We start from the raw sequence: 19,008 nt of genomic DNA, 5'->3' as shown, positions 1-19,008 counted from the left end.
AATGTGGAGTTGGGTTGAATGACTGATACTTCCTGGGTGTGCTAAAGACTTCCAGCATGGGAGGTGGAGTTATGAAGAAATACTTCAGAGGGGAGCTGTTTACCTGGAGGACCTGGTTCAATCTTTCTTTGTTCTTTATCCCTTTCTTATTCTCTGGTGCTAGAAACTGAGCATGCTAGTCATGTATTCCAGCGCTCAGCAGTCCCTAGTTCTTTATCTCTTGATGGAATGATTGTGTTAGTCCTCTAAAGGACTGGGATGGAGTTGAGTCTAGATCAGTCATCAGTGGGTGTGCATAGCCACAATGAATCAGCATGTTGGCAGATGTGACAATAATTCAGCACTTTTTGGTGAAAAAATTTTATTCTTAGATTGTCCCTTATTCTTTTTCTTATCCATCCTTGTAGAGCAACAGGAAGGAAAACAAGGGTGGCTACCTCTGCCACTCATGTGCAGAACAGCGAATCGGGCCTTTGGCATTCCTGACTGCCTCCCCAGAGCAGGTGCGCGCCATGGAACGCACTGTGGAAGACATAGTGCTGCCTAGGCACGAGGCCCTGCTCTTCCTTGTCTTCTGAGGCTGTGACTCCATGTGCTGAAGGAGCCATTCCTGGCTGCATTTCTGCTCACAGGAGACTCTGAGTTCAATCACAGCATCTCTGAGGAGGAAGATACCAACCAGAGTTGGACCTGCCATTTCTCCGTTCCTTATAGAGAGCCAGTTCCCACTTGCCTGTCCTCCACATGCCTCAGACCAGGAAAGTGGAAGAAGTTCTTTTGATAAAAAATCATTTTATGTATTTAAACTTTTATTACAAGGTTTCAATTAAACAGGCATTGCCCAGTGGCGTGCCACTGTGAAGTCTAGCTTCGGTACTGTCATTTCTAAGCTTTCTCCTCCTGTCTCTGTTCCCTGTCATTGTTCACATGGTCTTCATGCTGAGGAATGACACAGGAGCAAGCCATAGTGGGTCTTTGTTATTTAGAGTTCACAGAATAGACGGGAAAGTGGCATATGTTCAGAGGACATGTACAGGGTGACAGTAGCTGGCTCTCTGAATTTCTTGTTGGCACAGCTGGAGATTAAAAACACTTGCAGGAAAGGTATGGTCAGCAGTCAGAAGAGGACAGGGAGTCACTAAGGAGGGGATGGGAAATTGGTTCCCTCCTTACTGTACACAGGGGGATGGGGTGGTACCTGTGATAAAGGTAAGTTCTTACAGAAGCGACCAGCAAAAAGACCAGAGCACGTAGGTGTACATTGCTCTACTGTTTGACATGTTTGCCAGCTAGCAATTCCTGATGCTGGTGGCTGGTGGCTAACAGCACATGGCATCACCCAGAGAGCTGACCATGCTAGCCTCAACTCAGGCCTTCCAGCATCAGCTCTTAGGGCTCGTTCCAGTTATAGCTTGGTTGATATGTTAGGGAAGTCAGAGAAGGTAAAGACTAGAGTTAGAATGTCAGCAGGATATGACGGCTGATGGGCTAGCCCATGGTAACATAGTGGGCTAGTTATCACAGCACAGATAGTTTCAGATGACCACCATAAGCGTCACCTAGTTTTTAAGCCACTCCAGATCTCCAGAGTCAGAAATTTGAGCTCATGTTTGAGCAGGCGGTGTTTAGCAAGTCCTACAAATGACCCGGAGATACTGGATTTTGAGAACTTCTTTTGCTATTAAGAAGGTAGAGCCAGTTGTTAGTGCTTAGATGGACTTGGGAACTGTGATAGGAGCTCAACATGACCCCTGCTTTTCCAGGTAGCAGACGACAGCTTTCACTGATAAAGGGAAAATGGGAGACACATAAAAGCAGTGCTGAGTAGGATTGTGGGGCTCTCAGAGGAATCCAAAAAGCATCACCCAGGAAGCATTTGTATGAAGAGCTCTACATTGTTAAAGAACCCCGAGCTAGAAATGCAGATTTGGGGGTTGCAGTGTAGGTGGTAGGTGAGGTAAATAAATTGAAGGGCTTCGGTGAACTCCTCTGCCAGGCGTGAGGAAGGAGAAGAGCCTAAGTCTAAAGCAAGGTAGGAGACAGAAGGCTTGGAGTACAGAAAGCTGAAGCAGTCTACAAAGGTGGCGACAGCAGATTTCAGGAATGGCCATCATGGTGGGGTTGTCACTGTGCTCAAGGGAAGGAAGTTCATCAGTATCTTAAAGAGACCAAATGAAATAAAAGTGAAAAGAGGTCCCCTGACTTAATGTCACTGGTGATGTCAGCTGGCCAGGCCAGCAAGGCTGGAGCACACAGCTCCCTGTAATCCCAGCATTCAGGAGGTAGAGGCCAGATGAGCACAAGTTCCAAGCCAGCCTGGGCTACATGGAGGACTCTTTCCTGTTTAAAACTAAGCAGCAGTGAACTTCACTTCTTACTCTACACAGCCCTGTGGGATGAGTTTACTGAAGCCCTTCCATTTATCTACCTCACCTACCACCTACACATTGCAACCCATAGCATTGGAGTCTGTTAGTGACACGAGAGGGGACAAGCCAGGGTTGGGGAGAGAATCCCTGATTAAACCACTGCGCAGGAGGAGGACAGGGTACCAAGGTGATACCAGATATTCCCAAACAGTGTACAAGGAGATGGCTGGAATCTACGGAAATAGTCTTTAAAAAGGCAAGTCGTGGCGCATGCCTTTAATCCCAGCACTTGAGAGGCAGAGGCAGGTGGATTTCTGAGTTCAAGGCCAGCCTGGTCTACAGAGTGAGTTCCAGGATAGCCAGGGCTACACAGAGAAACCCTGTCTCAAAAAACTCAGATAGATAGATAGATAGATAGATAGATAGATAGATAGATAGATAAAAATAAATTTAAAAAAAATGTAGGTCCCAGAGTCTGAGAATAGGGGTACTTTATTACCTTTTATAGTTGTGATAAAACAACATGACCAAGAGCTACTTACAGAATGACATTTGTTGGCTCACAGTTCCAGAGGGACAGGCCGTAATGATGAGGAAAACATGGCAGGCAGCTCTGGCAAGAAGGCTGGGTGGTCGCATTTCCGTCTACACTGAGGAAGCAGAGAACAAGCAGGAAGTGGAGGGAGGTTATGAACTCTCTAAGTCCAGTGACTGACTTCCTCCAGCAAGGCTCCATTCAAAGATTACCTTCTTATCTTGTAATTAGTGCTTTTACTGTAATTGGCAGCCACATTCATTGTAAGGCGATTGTGATGGTTTGTATATGCTTGGCTCAGGGAGTGACACAATAGTCAGGTGTGGCCTTGTTGGAGTAGGTGTGTCATTGTGGTCGTGGTCTTAAGACCCTCATCCTAGCTGCCTAGAAGTCAGTCTTCTACTAGTAGCCTTCAGATGAAGGTGTAGAACTCTCAGCTCCTCCTGCACCATGCCTGTCTGGATGCTGCCATGCTCCTGCCTTGATAACAGACTGAACCTCTGAACCTGTAAGTCAGCCCCAATTAAATGCTGTCCTTATAAGAGTTGCCTTGGTCATGGTATCTCTTCACAGCAGTAAAACCCTAAGACAGCGATCTACCAGAGGGAGCAGCTGGTCATGTGAAGCCAGAGGTGAGGTGCTGCAATCCCAAGGTTCCGCTGATTGGTCACAGTTCTTGCAGAACCTTTGCCCTCTAAGATTTTATTTCCGTTTTACTTAACAATTATTGAGCAATCCTTTTAGTAACTTACTAAAAAGAAACTTAAGCTGCACAGACTACTTCTGCTTTATAACTTCCTGATTGTACGCATGTGTGGCACAGGTCTCCCATAAGCCTTGAGCTTATGGTTCTCTTTGCCCCAAGAGCTGGGAATATGGGTGTGTAACACTCTGAGTCCTCTTTCCTCCCCCCCCCCACTTGCAACATTCTATTTAACATTGTTTTAATTAAATAATGCAACCATTTTTTTGTTTTTGGTTTTGTTTTTGGTTTTTCGAGACAGGGTTTCTCTGTATAGGCCTGGCTGTCCTGGAACTCACTTTGTAGACCAGGCTGGCTTCCAACTCAGAAATCCACCTGCCTCTGCCTCCCGAGTGCTGGGATTAAAGGCGTGCACCACCATGCCCAGCTGCAAACATTTTAAAAAGGGATTTTAAAAACTCTTTTTATTGATTACTTGTGAATTTCACATCATACACCCCAATCCCATTCATCTCCCTATCTCTCCATATCTGCCCTTGCAACCTACCCCCAAAAGAAAACAAAAAATAAAAATAAAAAATTAATTAAAGATCAAAAGACACATCTTGCTGTAGAAGCTGCAGTGTCGCTGTGTATCACACAGTGCACCCTTTTGTCCAGCTTTACTTGACAAATGTTCACTTTGTGAGCCATTGGTCTGGCTCCAGGCCTCTGACTTCTGCCACACCATCAATACTCTATCCTCACTGGCACTCCTCTCAGATACTCTGTTGTTGCCCTGTGTCGTGGGAATCCTGCAGCTTTGGATCTGTAGGATGAGCCTTTAACGCTCTCTCAGTTCATAGATGGGGTATAGTTGGGCTGGGCCAACCCAAAGCCCTGGATCTGGGTTGGGTAGTAGCTGAGGTGTTCAGCCTGTCAGCTCTTGAGCACCCTCAACAATAGGTCCAGCTGTCTAGCACTTCCTGGCTAGGGCAGGGTCAGTTCTCCCACTTTTACAGTCCCATGGGCTGGCACTTCCAATCCCACACCACCAAGGCCAGCTCTACCTTGCTGCCCTGGTAAGGTATGGGGTCTGTTCTCTCTAGTGCTCCAGCTGGTGAGGGTTAGGGCCAACTCACCCGCTCTTACCCCACTGGGACCAGCGTTTAAATGGGAATGTTTTAAATACAACTCAGCACAGTGGAGGGTCCTTTATATCAGGTAACATCCATAAATAAAAGCTAGATTGTGTGAATTTGAGTTGCACTGGTTTGGCTTCTAGCTGCGTAGTTGTTGATGCCCACGCCCTTGCCTTGGTGTTGAGAAGCCCTGACAGTTTTCTCTTTAGAGTAATAGCAACAGTTCTAATGTAAAACCTTGCCACTCTGACACTGAATGTGCTGATCTGGAGAATCCCAGAAAACGGTGACAAATGGACTGGCCATACAAGGGGAATCTGAAACCCGGGTGGCATGTGAGTTTACACATGCCTCTTTGGTGTGGCACACTACATTCCTTTGTTACAATTCCAGCTATATTAGATGGTTGTACCTGCTCCACACTCATGAGAATCTTAAGTTTTTAATTCTACCAAATGCTTGCATAATTTTAAAGTGAGGAATGATAGCTTGTGAACCAGGTGTTTAACTCATCTCCCAAATACTTGTGGTGGTTCCCCTTTACCCAGGGATACATGAGGCCCATTGGCAGCTGACTCACCACCAAGGCTCCCCTCCTACCCAAGTTCTGACCCCAGTTTTGTCCAAGTGGTAGCATTAGTTGAGCTATGTGACTTTGGGCAGATCAACTTCTCTAGGCTACTATTATTTTGTCTGTAAATCTAGGAGGTAGGAGACTGTGGATATGATTTAGTGGTGGAATACTTGCCTTCTAGGGGCGAGGCACTGTTTATCCATGGCTCTCCAACAAACAAATAATAATAATAATAAATAGAACAAAGAAGTGGAATTTGTCCTATGATTTTATAAATCGTTGTGATAAACAGGAAAGGGGTAGGAAGGGGAGAAATGAAGAAGGGGGAGGGAGGGAGGAAGGAAGGGAGGGAGGGAGGGGGAGGGGGGGAGAGAGAAAGGTATGTGTCTAAGGCTAGCTGGGCTCAGACTTGCCACTGTTTAGTTTATGTTGCTTCGACTCACTAGGAAAATTGGTTAAAAATCCCACCAAAACCGGGCAGTGGTGGCGCACGCCTTTAACACCTTTAGCACTTGGGAGGCAAGGGCAGGTGGATTTCTGAGTTTGAGGCCAGCCTGGTCTATAGAGTGAGTTCCAGAACAGCCAGAGCTACACGGAAAAACCCTGTCCCGAAAAACAAAAACAAACAAACAAACAAACAAACAAATCCCACTGAAGCCATGGTCTGTGCCACCTCTATGCAAGGGCCTTTCCCATGACTCTGTTTTTGAAAGAAAACCTGAGTTCTCTTTCACATTATAACCATTTCACCCCTCTTTCTCCTTTTTTTCCTTTGAGGAACATTTTCTTTTGTTGATAATTTTAATGCTTTTTGTACTGAAAATAGATATTTTATTTTGTCTACACAAAGAACTTTCAAATACAAATTGTATACAATATGTACATATAATAGAAAAGAAAGTATAAATATAAATGTATATGTAAATAAACACTTTTACATACACACACAACACACACACACACATACATATATGGTCACTGAGTTTGGTTTTGTCATGAATCCTATACGAAAGGGTTCATTGGCTCAATATCTCTTCTTCCGTTCTCTGCTCTCTTCCAATAGGTGCAAAGCAGCAAAGGGCCAAGTCCTCAGGAACTCAAATGTTGCTGACTTCTTTACAGGCATCTCCTGTGCCAGAGGGGCCTCAGAAGACAATGGGAGCCTTGTTAATCTCTGTAAACTGCAAATCAGAGTAGGGAATAGAAAAGAGAGCCTAGCAGATGAGCTGCTTTGAGTTAATCTCTGAGTGGAGTTAGAGGCTTTTATGGAGACTCCCAGCAGAGCCCAGGCTGCTTGTAATCCGGGGAAGTTGGCCTCTGTGATGAACCAGGAGGAAAGGTGGTGGTCTCCCGGAGACCGGGGATCCAGGCCTGCATATGGGAGGCACCCAGGCTCAGTAAAACTGATCATACCAGAGACCTCTATTATTACATCTGGCTTTCTCCTGTGTCCAGGCGCAGCTGGATTAACTGCCCTTGTGTCTTCCCTTCAGACTCAGCTGCGCAGGTCTCCCTGAGTTTCTGAAATCGTGTGGTTAGGTTCCTGTGTCTTCGTCCTCCTTGCTGCTGGCCCTCACAGTCATTGGTAGTGTTTCCGTGGTTTCCACCTCAACACGGCATGGCTGGGAAGTCTGCCTATAAAACAGTTCATTCACAGGTTTTAAAAAGAGGACAGGCCCACCCTTCAGTCAGCATATCTCTTACTGAACATGTATACCCGGTACTGAGTGGGTCACATTAGCAAATGTCACCCCTGCTCTCAGAGGTCTGTGCTGTTTAGAGATTAGGAAAACCTAGACTTCCCGATTGTGCAGATATCAAGAGTTTGAATCCTACTTAGGTCTTTAACCTTGCCATCCATCCACCAGGGCTTTACCAAGGTCGCTGGAACAAACCATGCCACCCCACCCTCTCTCCAACTCTGCTGATCATCCACTAGAAACCAGCGTGGATAGCAAGGGATGGAGAGAGGAGACGGGGACCATGGCTAGACCAGGCTTGATGGTATGGATGACAGTTGCTAGATACTCACAAGGCTTTAAAAAATAGTTCTTAGCATTTAGCACTAAATACAGTGAAAAGCTCCCCGATAGCAAGAACAGTGGGGAGGCTCTGAATCCTGTGTCTGTGTGTCTGGCTGTGTCTGTGTGTCTACCTGTCTGGGAGTTTCCTCGGTTTTTAGGCCCTAAATATCTTGGTCAGTGATATCTACCATGGCTCATATAATGTCTTCTTACGGCTAAACAAATTTTCAAGCCATGATTAAGTAAAGAGTTTTGTGTGAGACAGAATCCAGAAATCAGAAATCTGGGTGAGTGCCTGTCTGTGAGATGGCAAATATACCCATCAACCAATTTGTTCAAAAAGAAAAAAAAATTCAGTCAATGGAAAGAATTGATTCACCAGATGACAAAGACATTAAAATTACTGCTTTAAAATGCACCAAGATATACTTAATAATATTGTTAATATTATTAAGTTAATATTATTAACAATATTAACAAAATTACTGGGACTGGAGTTATAGACAGTTGTGAGCTGTCACATGGGTGCTGGAAATTGAATCCAGGTCCTCTGGAAGAGCAGTCAGTGCTCTTAACCACTGAGCTGTCTCTCCAGCACCATTTTTTTTTCCTTTTAAGAAAATTCTTGCCTATATACTAATCTTAGTTTAGTGATTTATTAATGACTTCTGGGGCTTACGGTATTTGTATCAATTGATCTTACATTAATACTTGTCAATTCTTAAGGGGAATTTTGATTAATAGCTCTCTTTCAGAATTCATCACTATGTTTCAGAGAGTCTTCATTTTATCAAAACCAGGCTCAAACATATTATATTAAGTTGGTCAAATCCAGGACCAGGTTTGTGTTTTGCCAACTGACTGCATCTCCAGATGAAGTCCTATAATTTTATATGGATATGTCAGTTAACACTTTATTCCTAGTGTATGCTAAGTTTCAAGAATGCTGATAATTCACTTCTGCAAGAACCTGGAACCCGGATCTAGAGCCATATACGGTACAGAGCTAACAGCTATGTCAGTAGTTAACAACTATGTCAGTTCATTGCTAAATGATAAAAGTGCAGCGTCAAAGCCCATAGGTCATGTGAGAAATACTTTTTTAAAGGAAGGAATGATAAACATACTTAAGAGAAAAATGAAAAGTATGAACTGAAATGTCAGGAAGTGGAGGGAACTTGTGAGTGAGCTGCGGTATGTCGTTTCTGCTGTTAGAAATACAGAATCAAGGCTGACGTGAACAAGTCTATGAGGAGGTGTGCCCCGTGTGATGAGTATTTGGAGAGTGTGTTCATGAGAGGGTCACGAAAGAGGCTGATACACATTGCCTTTGGTCTGACCCCCTGTATCACAGGGCTCAGGTCCTGCTGACCCCAGTTCTCACATGTGGTCTGAGACCTGTGTGAGAAGTGAATGACCATCAGCTCAGTCTCACAGAGCTCCTCCTTGCTGCTACAGAAATGACCAAGTGAGAGAGCTCATAGTCAGGAAAGGGACTCCTTTATGGAGAGGGCCTCTTGGAATCGGTATGATCAAGCTTTTTTGGTAGAAAGGAAGCACTAGGTCCGGCAGTTCTTCTGTGATGCTCACCTTGATTTGATGTACCAGGCCAGGAAAGCCACCACAAGCCCTGCACCAACCAAGAGGACCGATGTAGAGATGGCCACTGAAAAAGAACAGAATTAAAGCTAGAACCGCTTGACTGCCATTAAGGCATTCATGGGCAAGAATTGGTCAATTCTTGGTAATTTCCATCCTTGCCCAGGACAGATGTTCTTCTAGCCAGCTTGTTATTATTAACATTTCTTGGGTCTGGAGAGAAGCTCAGCAATTAAGAGCCACACACTGTTTCCCGCCACACACACAGATTACAACCATCTGTAATCCCAGCTCCAGAGAATCGGATACCGTCTTCTGACTTCTGTGGATATCTGCACTCACGCACATATATCTATTCCCCATAACCGCTGTGTAATCTAAAACAATAAAAATAAATCTAAAAGTCATAGACAAAAAAATGAAAGCTGGTTGAAAACACACTTAAGAAATTTCCAACAAGTCACAATCATATGTACAGAAAATTCTTGAGTCTAATGGGGGTTGGTTACAAAATATTATGTCATGGAGAGACTGCAGACACTCTACTTTCCATTAAGAGGATTTGCCCTCAGAGATTTGTAATGGCACTGTATCAGAAGCAGTAAAATCACAGAAGGAAGACATTGTTTCAGAAAGTCAATAAACTCAGCATGACAAGCCTGACGTGGTGGCGCACACCTTTAATCACAGCACTTGGGAGGCAGAGGCAGGCAGATTTCTGAGTTAGAGGCCAGCCTGGTCTACAGAGTGAGTTCCAGGACAGCCAGGACTACACAGAGAAACCCTGTCTCGAAAAAACCAAAACCAAAACAAAACAAAACAAACAAAAACAAAAAAACAAAAAAAACCTCAGCATGACAACGTTGTTACAAAAAATATTAGGAAACAATACATTAATGAAAGATGTTTCAAGGTCTCAGATTGATTTTTTTCTTTCACATTTGTTGCATGTAGACTGTCTCCACACTGGCTGTTAGGCTTAGCACCCTTTTACTGCTGGGGAGTGACTTATTGGGAAAGAGGAGTTACTGGCAGTGAGGAGGAGCGGCTGTACTTTCACAATGCTTTCCCTGTGGCTTTTGGAATAAGAGTCGACATGTGCAGTCATCATCAGGAAAGAAGTCTCCTGGGCCGATGATATCACAAAACCACTTGAATTCCAAGACTTAACCCCAGCCTCCTTTCAATTAATCCACGCAGTGTTGGATAAAAAAATTGAAACCAGACTTCCGGAGACAATGAATTAACAGATCATATGTCAAGTTCTCCACCCTTTTGTGTTTCTGAAGGGAAAAGGAAGAAATAAAAGTTTGATATAAGAAAGGAGAAGGAAGGAGATGATAGAGAAAAGATGACTATAGTTCATGGGGGCCACAAAAGCCACTGTCCCACCTCCACATCAGCCCACAATATAGGTCGGAATTAAGATGGAGACAGCAGCAGAGACAGCCAGGGCCAGTGTTCCAGGAGGATGATGAAATCACTGTGTATGATTCAGAGGGAGGAGATTCCTTAGCAGACCCAGGCAAACCAGGCCAGTACTGCAGAACGCAGGTCTGTGAGTCTGCATCAGAGGAAGGTGCTGAAGGGAGAGCGACCACTTGTTAATCATGGGCTGAGGTTTCTTTCTCCCTCATAAGAAGAGTTGAGTTCAGGACTTGAGGATGTGTAGTTAGAGTACTTGTCTACCATGCAATGAGACCCTAGGTTCTAGCATTAGGACTGAAAAACAAATAAATTGAAAAGATGTTGGGTTCAAATTGGACACTCAAAAATGGATTGTTTTAGCTCAGCCTTTAAAATTTCATAAATTTAAGATGGTGTGTGTGTGTGTGTGTGTGTGTGTGTGTGTGTGCTGGTGCAGTTGCCATCAAATGCAGAGCACACTGACCACAGGAAACTCATATCACGATACAGCACCATTCTGAAGAATTACCTTCTCACGACTAGTGAGCGGAGGACAGCAGCAGCAGTGTTGGGTTTGCATTTTGTAATCAAGAGTCTTGGGCTAGTGAGTTAGGTCAGTGAGTAAAGACATCTGCCACCAAGTCTTACGTCCCGAGTTCAATACCTGGGAACTACATGGTGGAAGGTGAGAACCAACTCCTGTAAACTGTCTTCTGAGCTAAAGATTTTAAAAATAAAGTCAGGAGTCTCCAATAACAGCATAGGTGAAGCTCGGAGATACTGGGATAACTGAATAAAGTTTTTGACAAGAAAGGCTATCAGGTGAACCAGTTGATAGTTAAGACAATGAAAATGCTTACCACATTTTCTTACGATTTATTAAAATACCGAAATGTTTTAAGTTCTGGTATTCATTTGCTAATCCATTCAGTACTTATTGAACATAAGCTATTGGCTGTTTAGATTAAAAGAAACAACTTTTTTAAAATAGTGATAACTGGGGCTGGAGAGGTGGTTCAATTTGTAGGAGCACACACTGCTCCTGCCAAGGACCCAGGTTCAGTTCTTAGCACCCACAGTAGTTCACAACTGCCTGTAACTCCAGTTCCAAGAGATCTATGTGATGCTCTCTTCTGACCTCTGCAGGCTCCTGTACACACAAGGTGCACTACCATGCATTCATGCAGATACATATACATAACATAAAAATCAAAAATTTAAAAGAACAGTGAGAACCGTCTGTCTAACCCATTTTAAACACTATAGGCTGGGGACATACCTCAGTGTGAAGCACTTGTCTAGCATGCCTTTGGGTCAGTCTTTAGCGTAAAACAACAAAAACAATAAAACAAAATACCAGGATATTGATTATCAGTTAATTGATTAAGCAACAACTACTACGGTCAAACCTTGTTGCTATTGCCTTACAGAGATGTGCTCAGTTGATTGCTTATACATGGAGAAAAAGAACCTCTCCGTCTGTCTAGGGAGCCTAGGAGCATCTGCTGTGTGTAACCGATGACAGGGTACTCCCAGATCTTGGCTGGCTGGGATGGAAGGCGTGTAAATGGCAAGCTTTAAATGCACTGTCACAAATGCTTTTACAAAACTAGACTGATCTTAATTTCAACATATGGTTTGTTAGCAGACAATAAAAACTCAACATCACATTTTCATCTCTTTGCTAAACATTTGGCTTCTCTTATAGTTAGGCATTCTCATGACTATATTTAAGGAAGAAAACCTTATTTATAAATGAAGCCATGTTTAAAGTTTAAAAACCTTTGTATTGCCCACAATCCCTTGCACAAAATTATCTTTATCCTTTGTAGGGGCTTAGATAATGTGTATCGATTTGCATTTCAGAAGAGAAGAAAATAGTTTTTGATCTTTGCATGAACTGGAAAGATAAGTGTAAGCTCATAAATTGCTTGAAACTCTCTGTAAAAATTGTACATGTAGATTGTTTCATCCCATGTAGATTGTTTCATCCAAATATATTTCCATCTAAATATACTTGCACCTAAGTCTCCAATTACTGTTGGTAATGTAATTCAAGACAGTAAATAAGTACATGTACAAAAAGGAGAGGGCTGAACAAATTGTGCTCATGTCTATATGGAGACACACTGTTCTGTAGCCATTAAAGAGAGTAAGGTGTTTTTAAAGTTTGAATAGAGCATTTCTAAGATATGCCAGTATCCTGGTGAACCGTCATTGCCAACTCGATGCAGCCCGAGTCATCCAGGGGGAGAAGCCTTAACTGAGAAACTGCCTAGATCAGGTTGGTCGGTGTGTATGTCTATGGGAGATTTCTTTGCATTTCAGAGAAGAGAATAGTGCATGAACTGGAAAGATAAGTGTTAGCTCATAAATTGCTTGAAACTCTCTGTAAAAATAGTATATGTAGATAGTTTCATCCAAATACACTTCCATCTGAATATACTTGCACCGCAGTCTCTGATTACTGTTGGATTGATGCAGAAGGTCCAGCCCACTGTCTTAAGCACTGTTCCCTGGCTGTGGTCCTGGCTGTATTGGAGATATAGTTCATCATTAAGTGCACATACTGCCCTGGTAGAGGATCTGAGTTTGGTTCCCAGCATCCACATCGGCTGCATCCCACCATCATTACCACCTGCAACTCTAGGTCCTGGAAGTCTGGATGCCTCTGGACTTCCAGAGCACTTGCTCACATGTGTGAGCAATAATAAAATAATAAAAATAATAAACAATAAAGTGATAAAATAATATAATATTAAAAATAATAAAAATTAATATTTAAAAAAATTAAAGGAAGTTATCTAAGCATGAGGCAGAAGGTAAATGAGCAAGCAGCAGCATTCTCTGGCTTCTGCTTCAAGCTCCCGCCCCAGCTTCTGCTCAACACGCCTCAGTGCTGCTCAGTGACCTGGAAGTATAGGCCAGGTAAACCCTTTCCTACGCAAGTTGATTTTGGTTAGAGTGTTTTATCACAGCAACAAAAAGGACATCAGGACAGCCAGTAAGTGAAGTGAGAAACTCTGTCCTTACGCTCTTGCTGTGTGTGCTTGGCGTGTCTCAAAGGAGGCACAAAAGTCTGCTCCTGACTCCCAGGATGCTTCGAGGAAGAGGTGAGAGCTCTCACTGTTCATTCTGTGCCAACTTTTGATCCTTTTTATTTTAATGTTTTTGAGGTATGGTATTGCTGTGTAGCCACGATGGTCCTGATACTATGTAACCAGGAGGATTTTTTTTTTTTTTAAAGATTTATTTACTTTATGTATATAAGTACCAGAAGAGGGCAGCAGATCCCATTACAGATGGTCGTGAGTCACCAAGTGGTTGCTGGGAATTGAACTCAGGTCCTCTGGAAGAGCAGTCAGTGCTCTTAACTGCTGAGCCATCACTCCAGCCGCTCTCCCCCCATTTTAAGATTTATTTATTTTATGTAGCTAGGTGGATCTTAAATGGACAGTAACACTCCTGCCTTGGCCTTCTGAGATTTCAGACATATGCCTCCATGCTTAGCTTAATGTTTTTATGGTTTCAGACCATGTGCAAATTATTAAGAATTTGAAAAACAAATAAAAAATTCTAAAACCACATGAGAAGAGTAATGCGCTATGTGTCATAGGGGGAAATTAGTTTGGCTAATTCTTGTAGTGATCTTAAATCATGAATGTGTTTTTATTTACATGTCCTTGTCAGTAAGTGAATTTTTCCATGAAAACATTCTTCAAAGAGTCTTTCTAAATTGTCTTGCTTTTATCCATCCATCCATCTATCTATCTATCATCTTTCTATCTATCTATCTATCTATCTATCTATCTATCTATCTATCTATCTATCTATCAATCTATCTATCTATCATCTATCTGTCCATCTGCTTATCTATCTATCCACCCCCCTGCCTGTCTGTCTATCTAGTGTTTCCCCCAGTGCTGAGGACTGACCAACAACCCTATCACTGAGCCACATTCCCAGCCTTTTTTGTAATTTTAACTTTGATACAGGGTTTCACTAAGTACTCTAGGCTGGTCTTGCGCTTGCAATCCTCCTGCCTCAGCCTCCTGAGTAACTGAGAGTAAGAACCTTTGCATTTGATCATTAACAAAACTAACAAAACTGCTACTCTATCTAAAGCTACATTTGATTTTCAGATGTTACTTAGTGCAGGTAAAAACAGGACCACAAAAGCCAGCGAGCCATTCTTAGGCAGGAAAACTTATGAATAGAAAGTGAAAGGAGTTCTGTCCATGCTAAACTATAATTGTGTTATTTTATCCCTTTACACATATTTATTTGTGGTGTGTGTGTCTCTGTGTGTGTGTGTGTATACATACTCATGAGTGTGCAGGTGCCCACAGAAAAGGCTATTGTATGCCCTGGAGCTGGAGTTACAAGTGGTTGTAAGCTATCCCTCTGGGCTGGTGGGAACTGAACTCTGGTCCTCTGCAAGAGCAGAGGACACTCCTTACCACTGAACCATCTCTGCAGTGCCTTTTGTTCCTTTTAAAGCTTGTCTGACTAAAGTATTAGCGTCACACTCTCTGCACCCCAGTCCTTTTCTTACAACATTGGAGACCAAGCTTGAGCCTTGGACTTGTTGAGCAAGCTCACTGTTACTGATGTGCACCCCAGCCCTCCCTTCTCTCCTGTTCTTCTCTTTCTTCTCAAGGATCTCCATCTACCTTTCACAAGCACTGTTTGTTTTCCTCCTGCCTGGCTTATATGTGGCTTTCTTTTTCTTCTGTAAAGCTCCATGTCTTCTTTACAATGGAGCCGCCTGGGCTCTCTCCCTGTACAGTGCACAGTGCTCCAGCCTGGGTGAGGTCCACGTAGCTTCTGGCTGAATGGAGTTAGCTTCGTGGCAGAGCCGGGCTCCTGTGGTTTCCTTCTATGCTTGGATGTGAGTGGAGCCTAGTGGGGCTTAACTGTGAGTAGCTGAACCATCAAGCTCTTTTGTGGTGTACGAACTCCCTGCTTTGTATGCCCCTAGTGTGACAGTTAGCGGCTACCCATCTTAAGTGATCATGTCTAATGACAAATTCAATAGCTAGGATGGATATTCTACAAGTTATTCTCTAACAGAGACATTTCAGAGAGGCAAAGGGTTGCTGCTGTTTACTGTGGCAGAGTGGCCTGGATCAGGCCGTCGAGCATGCTGGGACTGCTTTGTAGTGCCCCGGTTATAAACACATGAAACAAAAGAAATACTCACCATTTGTCATTTTGGAGCTCTGGGGAGAAATCTCTGCAGAGGAGAGAGGAGAGGTGAATCAGGACTGGACTGCCCAGATCATTAGAGTCTCACAATGCTGGAGAGATTAGCTACTATCTTCGAACCAAATTGGTCTTAGCAAAACAAACAGGTTAGCTTGCTGAGGGGTTTGGTCACATCTAAGCATTGGCCATGCTTTAGAAAGGAGCCATTGATGGTGGCGGTTCTACTCTACAGACTACAGCTCCACACTGTAAGATGATACTTTTGCCACCTTCTAGCATTCACACCAATAAGCCATGTCATATCTGAGAGGAGAGGTTTCCTTTCTGGTATCCTTACAGTGGGGACTGCAATAACCAGCTAACCGTGATGGCGGGCAACAGGCGACGGGACCTCTCAGTCAGTCCCAAACTGAGCGTAAGTGGACCAAAGCTAATGTAGACATCTTTGTGTAAGATCCCAACCCAGGTCTCGGAAGCAGTATGTGGGAAACTGGCCTGTCCTTCTGCAAAGCTCAGGCTAACCTGTTATCCCGAGGGAGGTGGAGGCTGTAGGCTCCAAGGTCATTGTTGCTGCAAGAGATGGGGCTCGGGAGGACTTGTGACTGCCTGTCCCTGTAGTTCCTGTAGAAGTTGGTTGGGATGGTGTCAGCCTGGAGCCAGGCATAATAGCTGTCTCTGTGGTCACTGTGGTATCTGATTTGGGAGAGAAAGCTTCTGGCTCTGCAGGGAATTCCAAGACAGAGACATAAAAGTTCAAACTAGTGCCTGGGACCCCAGGACTCACTTTAATGAGCCTGTTCTGGCCAGCACCCTTTCAAAAAATGGTCCCCTAAGTAGATGGCATAGCTATCCACTGGACAATAGTACTTGTGATAACTCTAAATAATATAGTCACTTAGAGAGAGAGAGAGAGACAGAGAGACAGAGACAGAGACAGAGAAACAGAGACAGAGAGACAGACAGATATCCTTGTTCTCTGGAGATGGTATGTTATATTCTCAAAGACTCAATGCCAAGACACAAGTGGAACGATATTTGCAAAAGATAGCTGGAATGCTGGTGTGCCCTTCCAGTTCTGTTGTTGTTCCTTGAGACAGAGTCTTTTATGTATCCCTGGCTGACCCGGAACTTGTTGTGTAGACCAGGATGTCTTCAAACTCGTAGGGTTCTGACCCCTGGCTCTGCCTCCTGAGTGCTGAGATCAAAGGCATGCTCCATCATACCCGACTATTCACATGTTGGCATGACATTTTGAAATAAGAAACAGCAGCTGTATTCCAGGTTCTCCGAAAGCCCTAGGCGTTCTGAATTAGTTCCTGCTGGCACGGAGGATGCCTGGGTTTAGGTTCCTGTCTTCCTTGTTCATTATTAGCAAATGGATGCCCCTAAACTATAAAGGGGCCCTACCGCTTCCCTGTTCTCCGTTCCCTTCCCTTGAAGATGGGTCTGGCACTGTGGCAAAATCTAGCTTGCGAAATTCAGCGTGAGTAAAACTTGGTAGGCATCCTGGTGCTCCAGAGGCACGGTGTGTCCTGTCCCCATACTCTCTCAGCCATTCACCATGTAAGAGATGCTCATACCCATTGTATCTCTCCCTCGCTAAACTACCAACCTCGCAGAGCACTCATATCCAAGCGCCGCAACCACGCCGTTAGTGTCCAAGGTTATGGTTGTACATGTTTGTCTCAGTGAGGCATGTCTGTCCAAATATTTGGGAGAGCCTTATGCATTCTACCAAGGACCTATAGTGCCGGCCCTATTTTATTACTATTAATTTTTGAGCTGGAGCCTTCTATGCTGTGCACTGGCAGGAAATTCAGAAACCTCTCCATCCTCCTTAGAACAAAATGTCCTCACCCTAGGACGCCCCGGAATCACCCGGGGAAACTTCCAGTGTTGCTGATTCTCAGATCTTACCCCAGACCAACAGGAGTATTTCAGTAAGTTCCTTGTGTATTGAAGACTGACACAGGGCATACAGGAAGGTCTGACCAGTCGAGCAAGTTAGGGTAATTGAAAAAGAGGTGTCCGTATTTGGGAGTAGAAGGAAGAAACAAGGAGAAGCCACAAATGGGATCATGTAACAGGGAGAGCAAAGCACTCTGGGAAACAAGAGTATCACAGGGCAGAGAGCGCAGGTTTCAAATGTTAATATCGAGACGAATGCTGAGGGCATTGAGCTAGCCTACACAACACTCAAGTGAAGTACAAAACAGTGAGCTGGCTTCAGTGGCTCGTGTAATCTGAGCACTCTGGAGGATGAGTTTGACGCTAGCTTGGAAGCAAAGAAAGAAGGCAAGGACTGGGAGAGATGTGATGGTCATGCAATATTTCTGTATTATAGCCTTGTGATGGTTAGCTTTAACTTGACACTTTTAAATTGTCTACACTGGTTTGGGCTGTCCAGCATGTCTGTGGGGGATTGTCTTGACTAAGTCAGTGGCTCCATTTCATAGGCAGGGGCTCCTGTGCTCTCTTAAGAGTGGAGAAACTGGGGCCGGAGAGATGGCTCAGTGGTTAAGAGCACTGACAGCTCTTCCAGAGAGGTCTTGAGTTCAATTCCCAGCAACCACATGGTGGCTCACAACCATCTGTAATGGGATCTGATGCTCTCTTCTGGTGTGTCTGACATGTTAATGGCTGATCCTAAGCCATTATGAATTATGCACATGTGAATTCTGGATATCAAATAACTTTGACTAGAAAAACCCTAAGCCACTATAAGTTCTGATTTTTTGGGGGGGGGTTGTTTTTGGGTTTTGGAAGAGGGGGTTTCTCTGTGTAGTGCTGTATGTCCTGGAAACTCACTCTGTAGATCAGGCTGACCTTGAACTCAGAGATCCATCTGTTTCTGCCTCCCAAGTGCTGGGATTAAAGGTGTGTGCCACTGCCAGCCAGCTACAAGTTCTGAATCTTATAAAGTTCTGTTGCCTGGGTTTGCAGTGCTCAGCAGTGAGCAATGGCATCCATGATAAGGGAGTGGGTGGGGTATGTGTTAGTTCTTCATGTTTTCCCAGGGTTCCTACCTTTTGCAGGAGGGGAGGGGCTCTCTGGCTGTGAGGTCACCTTTGGTGTCGCTACTGTTGGCACTGGACTGTAGTGAGCTAGGGAGGGGTCTCCTAGAGAGAGAATAGTCACATGGCATTTATGATTTCTGAGGGCAGAATCTGGGGCAGTTTCAGAACTAGCTACAAATAAAAATAATGAATCAGTGTACATTCATTTCTGGCTTCCTGGGACAAGACTAGAAAGCGCAGGATGTGAATACTGGTTTCCCGACTCAAATGCACAGCCTGTAAACTGCTTTTCCTGTATCTTCCACCGGTCAATCATCAAATATATATTTTTTGTATGGGAATCATACACGCAACATCAGTCTTATTGTATTAATTTTTCATGGGGAAAAACAAAATATCACTCAATGGAGTTCACTTATTTAGGGGAAATATTGAGTTCACAGGAGCTAGG

At 43.9% G+C, this 19,008-nt stretch overlaps 2 protein-coding genes across 7 annotated transcripts in view; one reads left to right on the top strand and one right to left on the bottom strand.

The window, feature by feature from the left end:
- Fbh1 (F-box DNA helicase 1) overlaps positions 1–872 on the top strand; it is a 34,940-nt gene extending 34,068 nt beyond the window's left edge. For all 4 annotated transcript variants that reach the window (XM_021215280.1, XM_021215279.1, XM_021215276.1 and 1 more), the window contains exon 21: positions 408–872. In XM_021215280.1, the coding sequence (XP_021070939.1) occupies positions 408–578 (171 nt within the window). In that variant the 3' untranslated portion in view covers positions 579–872. The remainder of the gene's footprint in view (positions 1–407) is intronic.
- A 5,221-nt stretch (positions 873–6,093) lies between these two features.
- Il15ra (interleukin 15 receptor subunit alpha) overlaps positions 6,094–19,008 on the bottom strand; it is a 28,907-nt gene continuing 15,992 nt past the window's right edge. The window contains exons 3-6 of one of the 3 annotated variants that reach the window (XM_021215654.1): positions 18,567–18,659; positions 15,536–15,568; positions 8,917–8,992; positions 6,094–6,937 (exon numbers count right to left, since the gene is read on the bottom strand). In XM_021215654.1, the coding sequence (XP_021071313.1) occupies positions 6,838–6,937; positions 8,917–8,992; positions 15,536–15,568; positions 18,567–18,659 (302 nt within the window). In that variant the 3' untranslated portion in view covers positions 6,094–6,837. The remainder of the gene's footprint in view (positions 6,938–8,916; positions 8,993–15,535; positions 15,569–18,566; positions 18,660–19,008) is intronic. The other 2 variants (XR_003845380.1, XM_021215655.1) reach the window with 2 other exon arrangements.

This window comes from Mus pahari, chromosome 16 (genome assembly GCF_900095145.1).
Source record: "Mus pahari chromosome 16, PAHARI_EIJ_v1.1, whole genome shotgun sequence".
In the NCBI taxonomy this organism is placed as follows: Eukaryota; Metazoa; Chordata; class Mammalia; order Rodentia; family Muridae; genus Mus; species Mus pahari.
Note: the sequence above shows the minus strand (reverse complement) of the source record. Positions and strands in the feature narration are given on the sequence as shown.